This window comes from Mytilus edulis, chromosome 8, assembly GCF_963676685.1.
Source record: "Mytilus edulis chromosome 8, xbMytEdul2.2, whole genome shotgun sequence".
Taxonomy (NCBI): domain Eukaryota; kingdom Metazoa; phylum Mollusca; class Bivalvia; order Mytilida; family Mytilidae; genus Mytilus; species Mytilus edulis.
The window spans coordinates 44,736,143-44,743,675 of NC_092351.1; the positions used below are offsets into that span (position 1 = coordinate 44,736,143).

A 7,533-nucleotide genomic window follows, 5' to 3' on the forward strand; every position below is an offset into this window, starting at 1 on the left:
AAGTAATTTTTATACATAGCTTAGCTGAATAACAGTATCCATTAAATCTCTTATACTTCTACTGCTAAATAGGACTTATAAATGACTTTGAGGTATATAATTAATATAAAAGTTTACAAACCCAGAGTGAAATATATATTTTCAGCAGATTTGATATAAAAATTTACAAATTGTTAGTATTCTTTTGAAAATTTCCCCTATGAAATGGTTGATTTGAACAAGGAATCTTTAAAAAAAAAAATACAAACAAGGAGTACCAGGCTAAACTGACAAAAGTTTACTTTAATCACTTTGTAGTAGGATTACTGTAAATAATGGTGTGCAATTAGGGTTACTTATTAATTATGCAATTCTTATCATACTTTTTTTCATTTTAGTTCATTAAAAGACATTCTTTAGACATACCAGAGGAATATATTGATGGAACCATTCATTGTAAGGAGGGAGCTGCTGCCATGTTGTTAGAAAACATTTATGAATTGTTAACAAACAGGAAGTAAGTCAAGAATATTTCTTAGAAGTTTGAATTTCTCAAAATTAAAGCCTACATTTTCTCTCTAAAATATTGATGCTTTAGTCATGAATTACTTTATCCTTATACAATGTAGTACATGTACATTTATGATATTTCATAAAGTATTTTATATAGACTTGGTTGCTAACCATCCAGTGGCAAATATTTCATGCATTTTCAGGACTAAACTAAGTCTATTCAATCAAAGATATTTTATGTCTGTTTTCCCTATATTTAGCCTATTTGCACTCATTTTCAGAGGTCAAAAAATCTCTTGGATGGCTGGTGACCCCCAAATTTTACTTTTATAAAATAGAGACATCAAGCTTTACAGTATGAAAAAAATGAGCTACTTCTGTCATTTATTTTGCTTTGAAAATTCAATCAAAGTGTTTTTTTGTCCATTTTCCCTATATTTCCACTATTTGCACTCATTTTCAGAGGTCAAAATATCTCTTAAATGGCCAGTGACCCCCAACTTTTTTTGCATTTTTTCATTTACAACACTTCAAAGTTAAATTTCACAAAGTATAAGAAAATTCTGTCATTTTTTTTCTATACCCCTGATTGCCCTGAACTAAATTAAATGATGAAAATATATCAAACAGGCTTGCTTAGTCATAAAATGAAATAAATCATATGCTGTTTTTCTTAATACAAAATGAATATGAAAGAAAAAGTAAAACAAACAAAAATACTAAATTCTGAGGAAAAATCCAATTCGAAAATTCCTAATCAAATGGCAAAATCAAAATTAAAGCTCAAACACATCAAAAGAATGGATAACAACTGTCATATATCTGACTTGGTACAGGCATTTTCGTATAAAGAAAATGGTGTTTTAAACCTGATACTGCTGGTTTGGAAACAATTAATCTATTTATGCCTGAGGTTGTGGTACTGTAACCCCAATTTTAATTGACTAGCATGAGATTTTTCAAAGAAGCATTCAAAACTGGATTGACGAATGATAGAAGTTATCCCAATATTTTGACCTAAATAATCTTCGAGGTATATACATTGTACTTATGTACATCCTGAACACTAATTAATTTTCCAGACTTACATGTAACGTGGAAAAAGTATTGGATATCATTTACAATTTAATACAGATCAAACAACAATGACTGAATGTGTTATGAAATTTTTTTGTATAGCATGACATATTAGATTTTTATTACTCATTTTGTAATGTGTATCACAGAGTAAAGAAAACCCAGACAGAAGAACCTGATTTTACTGACAAACTATATCAAGAAAAACTCCCAATGCATGCTAGATCAACAGCATCGAAAGCAGTGAAAAATAACCTTAGAATTACAGAAATCATGGCAGATCAAAACCTTATACTTGGTGCACAAAAGGTAATTTATTTCGTTGAAATGTTTGTTTTGTGAGATTTTTCTAGCAAAATATCACTTTTACTGGGGATTACAAGTGAATTGTCTCCCATGGACAATTACATATATAACCAGATGCTCCACAGGGCGCAGCTTTATACGACCACAGAGGTTGAACCCTGAACGGTTGGGGCAAGTATGGACACAACATTTAAGCTGGATTCAGCTCTAAATTTGGATTGTGATTAAATAGTTGACACAGCATAGGTTTCTGACACAGAATGAATGTGGTCTAATGAACTTAAAATATTTTTTTTGCCTTTGAGCAATTCACTATGCTGTTGAATATTAATCCTCTCAAAAAAATGTTTGAAGAATTTTTCTTTTTATTTATGAAATCTGAAATGAGAAAAATTTAACCCCCCACCCCCATTTGTTTTCACATCCACCTTTCCCTTTTTCCAAAACTGATCTCAATTCAAATTTCTAATGGAGTTTGCAACAATAACTACTCATTTAAATACATCATAAAATATTAAAATGTAAAATAAAGTGCTTGTTATCACTGAATGGTAAAGATTGTTTTAATTTATCAGTTGGTAGAAAAAGTGAATATACATTGTATATTGTATAAAACAATGATTTAAGTTGATTCAACTACTATTCTGGACAAAGAAAGATAACTCCAATTGAAATATTAATTATATATCTGTATTGTATAGAACAAAGATTTAAGTTGATTCAACTACTATTCTGGACAAAGAAAGATAACTCCAATTGAAATTGCAATTAGATATTTCTTGCTATTGCGCAATACTGAGTAATTGAAAATATTTGCTATTGCATAATACTGTGCAATTGAAGATTTCTTGCTATTGCGCAATACTGTGCAATTGAAAATTTCTTGCTATTGGTGAATACTGTGCAATTGAAAATTTCTTGCTATTGCACAAAACTTAATATAATAATTTTGGATCCTGATTTGAACCAACTTGAAAACTGGGCCCATAATCAAAAATCTAAGTCCATGTTTAGATTCAGCATATCAAAAAAGCCCAAGAATTCAATTTTTGTTAAAATCAAACTTAATTTTAATTTTGGACCCTTTGGACTTTAATGTAGACCAATTTGATAACGGGACCAAAAATTAAGAATCTGCATACACAGTTAGATTTGGCATATCAAAGAACCCCAATGATTCAATTTTTGATGAAATCAAACAAAGTTTAATTTTGGACCCCGATTTGGACCAACTTTAAAACTGGGCCAATAATAAAAAATCTGAGTACATTTTTAGATTCAGCATATCAAAGAACCCCAAGGATTCAATTTTTGTTAAAATCAAACTAAGTTTAATTTTGGACCCTTTGGACCTTAATGTAGACCAATTTGAAAACGGGACCAAAAATTAAGAATCTACATACACAGTTAGATTCGGCATATCAAAGAACCCCAATTATTCAATTTTTGATGAAATCAAACAAAGTTTAATTTTGGACCCTTTGGGTCCCTTATTCCTAAACTGTTGGGACCAAAAGTCCCAAAATCAAACCCAACCTTCCCTTTATGGTCATAAACCTTGTGTTTAAATTCCATAGATTTCTATTTACTTATACTAAAGTTATTGTGCAAAAACCAAGAAAATGCTTATTTGGGCCCTTTTTGGCCCTTAATTCCTAAAATGTTGGGACCAAAACTTCCAAAATCAATCCCAACCTTCCTTTTGTGGTTATAAACCTTGTGTTAAAATTTCATTGATTTCTATTCACTTTTACTAAAGTTAGAGTGCGAAAACTAAAAGTATTCGGACGACGAAAAATTAAAATTTTTGCGGTCGTATAAAAATTACATTACATAAGGGTTGACTCATTTTCAGGCTGCATTTTTCTTTAATCTATTGTTTTTCCCTTTGATGTTCACAAATTTGGCCAGATCTGCTTCAAAACAAAATGGACAGATCTGTGACAATGTCCAAATGTTTTTTTTTCTTTCTGTCAATAAATGCATGATATTAAAAAGATACAAGAATAATTTGAGTAATTTTCATTTGTTTCCTCACACTTTTACGTTTTAACAGTACAATTCTCTTAAAGCTTTTTTTTTGCAAATGGATTTACTTCCAATTCAATCATGAAGTATTATACTCCATAAAAGAATATAAATGTATTGAGGAAAATCATAATATGAAATATATTTATTTCAGTCCCAGAAAATTATAAATGACCATATAGAACATAGACGACAAGAAAGATACCAGAATCCAGACCGATTTCAGGTCAAACCAACACTTGGTGAACTATGTGTACGGAGACCACCACCACAACCAGCTCAGCCAACATTTGAAGACAGTACCATGGGAGAATCTGCTGCTGTTCCTAGTCAAGCTAATCCTGAAGGTAAATTTTAGTTGTAAATCAAAAGCACATTTTTGTTTGTTACTGAATATTTCAGTCATTCTTTGGAACACAAAACAGGAAAAAAGGAATTTATAAAAAAAATACAAGTTCTCTCCCCTTTCCATATTTTGTTTCTAGTTATTATCCATCCATAAAAGTTGACAATAATTTATAATTTTTATTAGACAGCTTTATTTTGATATTTGGTTTAGGATTTTTATCAAAAATGTATTCCTTTTATGATTTCAATTAAAAATTGTACTTTTAAAATATCAATTTACAATTGAAGCTCAATATACTTTCTGCTATTGTTGTAAAATGAGTCTGCTAAATCAGATTTAATAACCAACATTTTTTTATATATTTTTCAGATTTACAAAGCATGTCAAGAGAACCTAGTGTACAATTTAAAGAAATAGAAGTCAATCAGATGGACAAATCAGCTCTTTACAATATGCCTATTCAGGGCTACTAAAATAATTACACTGATCAACATACTAAAAATACATAATCAGGACCACTTTAGTCCTCCTAAACTGACAATGATGTGAGCACCAAGATATTAGTTTTACTCAAAATAAATATTTGCTGTGTTCTATTGGAAATGCTGTCGGTGTCAGTATTGTCACATTTTGCATATAATAATAAGATACTATATACATGTATGCAAAATTTCTATTAAATAATTGCTTCTATTTTGAAAATTTTAAGCATGTTTAAGTTGACCATACATGCAGTTGTCTAAGGTCATTCCATTCATTTTAAACTTTTGTGGTATGAGGAATGTAAAACTACTATAATATCCCCTTTTTAACTAAATGAGGACCAATAGTAGATATTCTAAAAAGTAATATTTTTCTCATGTAGTTTTCTGTGCTGCTTAACCATGCACTGTTTTGCAGTGAACTTCTTCCCAGGAAAATTGATTCATTATTTTTAATTATATTTTGGATTTCAATTCTTTTATGGACATGGTTGTTTATACTCTTGCAAATATGGGTGTTGGAAAAAAATATTCATTTACTTTTATACCTTGGTTTGAAGCCAAAAAAAAGTTTTAAGTATTGACAACTTTTTTGTTATTTTATTTTAAATAATATGTTTTATAGTCTAATATATTTGTCATTTTATGTACATATTTATACATTTTTATCATCATTACATGAAAAATAAAAGGTAAAATTTTATATGTTGTTTTCAGTTATCTCCCTTTATTGATAAATTTGTACTTATCATGCTTATTACACAAACATATTACATTTATTATAATTTACAAATACTTCGAGTTAAGTTAAGAAAATTATTATTTTTTAAAGTAACTCATATTGATCTTACAAGTTAATAATACGAGTTCAATACAAAAAAAACCAGTTAAAATGCAGATCTAACCTATATATATATATATATAGACTTACGGGACACTGATTTTACAATAAAACACATTAAAGTGGTATGGGAGTCTAGAAAAAAAAGGATAGAAAATTTGTTCATTCTTTCATAATCTTTGACAGAACGTAGTATATATTGATATATGTTCAAAAATATAATGAAAATGATAGGTCACTGTGCATTTTCTCAAGCTACAGTTTGTGACAAAATGACACATTTTGTATGGATTTTACAGAGAAAAACATCATTATGTGATTAGAAGCTAAACTAAATGATAGAATTGTAAAATACAATACGCGAAGATAGCTTTTAGAAAATGCTTTAAGAAAAAAAATTTCTGCTAAAAATTTTAAAAAATAGCGAAATTTCATGTAGATTCCTTCAGAAAATGCACTATTTCAGAGTTTTCTCCCCTTAAAATGCCAATTTAAAAACATTAAAAATCAATCAAAAATAATCTAGATTTGTAAAAATATTTAATATTCATAGGTTATAATCTTATAAGTTTGTTCTTTTAAATGAAAATTCACACAAGTTATCTGCATTCCTGGATCATTTTTTTTTTAACTTGATTGAAAATCTGGACCTTAGGTTCTCTGTTTTATACAATTCAAGATGACGAAAGACACCCATACAACCTTAAAATTATATAATATTGGAACTATCTACAAGCACATCTTTAATAACAACATTAAGAAATCCACATTTGACATATTAAAGTAAAATATCTTTATAAAAATACTAATTTTGATATATATACTAGGAAATAAAACTAAAGGCTCTTAAGAGCCTGTGTCGCTCACCTTGGTCTATGTGAATATTAAACAAAGGACGCAGATGGATTCATGACAAAATGGTGTTTGCACTGAACATTCTTGATGCTTACAATTTTCTCTATCTATAATGTAGTTTCAGTGGAAAATGTTCGTAAAAATTTACAAATTTTATGAAAATTGTTAAAAATTGACTATAAAGGACAATAACTCCTAAGGGGGTCAATTGACATTTTGGTCATGTTGACTTATTTGTAGGTCTTACTTTGCTGTACATTATTGCTGTTTACATTTTATCTCTTTCTTTAATAATATTCAAGATAATAACAAAAAACGGCAAAATTTCCTTAAAATTACCAATTCAGGGGCAGCAACCTAACAACGGGTTGTCAGATTTGCTCTAAATCCTTTGGTTTCAGAGATATAAGCCAAAAACTGCATTTTATCCCTATGTTTTATTTTTAGCTGTGGCAGCTATCTTGGTTGGATGGCCAGATCACAGGACACATTTTTTAAACTAGATACCCCAAAGATGATTGTGGCCAAGTTTGGATTAATTTGGCCCAGTAGTTTCAGAGAAGATTTTTGTAAAAGATTACAAAGATTAACGAAAAATGGTTAAAAATTGACTATAAAGGGCAATAACGCCTAAAGGGGTCAACTGACCATTTTGGTCATGTTGACTTATTTGTTAATCTTACTTTGCTGAACATTATTGCTGTTAACAGTTTATCTCTATCTATAATAGTTTTCAAGATAATAACCCAAAACAGCAAAATTTCCTTAAAATTACCTATTCAGGGGCAGCAACCCAACAACGGGTTGTCCAATTCATCTGAAAATTTCAGGGCAGATAGATCTTAACCTGATAAACAATTTAACCACGTCAGATTTGCTCTAAATGCTTCTGGTTTTGAGTTATAAGCCAAAAACTGCATTTTACCACTATGTTCTATTTTTAGCTATGGCAGCCATCTTGGTTGGATGGCCGGGTCACCGGACACATTTTTTTAAACTAGATACCCCAAAGGGTGCTATAAACAGTTTCATATAAAAAAACTAGGGGTTATTCCCTGACTAAAAATAACCATGGAGGGAAACCCCTGTTTATTTACTCAATT

General features: G+C 29.5%; 1 protein-coding gene across 1 annotated transcript; it reads left to right on the plus strand.

Moving 5' to 3' along the window:
• Positions 1–377: 377 nt before the first annotated feature.
• LOC139485673 (spermatogenesis-associated protein 4-like) lies at positions 378–5,437 on the plus strand (the record flags this gene model as incomplete). The annotated part of the gene is given in 4 exon segments (XM_071270305.1): positions 378–496; positions 1,719–1,878; positions 4,058–4,250; positions 4,622–5,437. Coding segments are annotated over 4 exon segments (576 nt in total), but the record flags the coding sequence as incomplete, so codon positions are not given.
• Between the last annotated feature and the right edge of the window lie 2,096 nt (positions 5,438–7,533).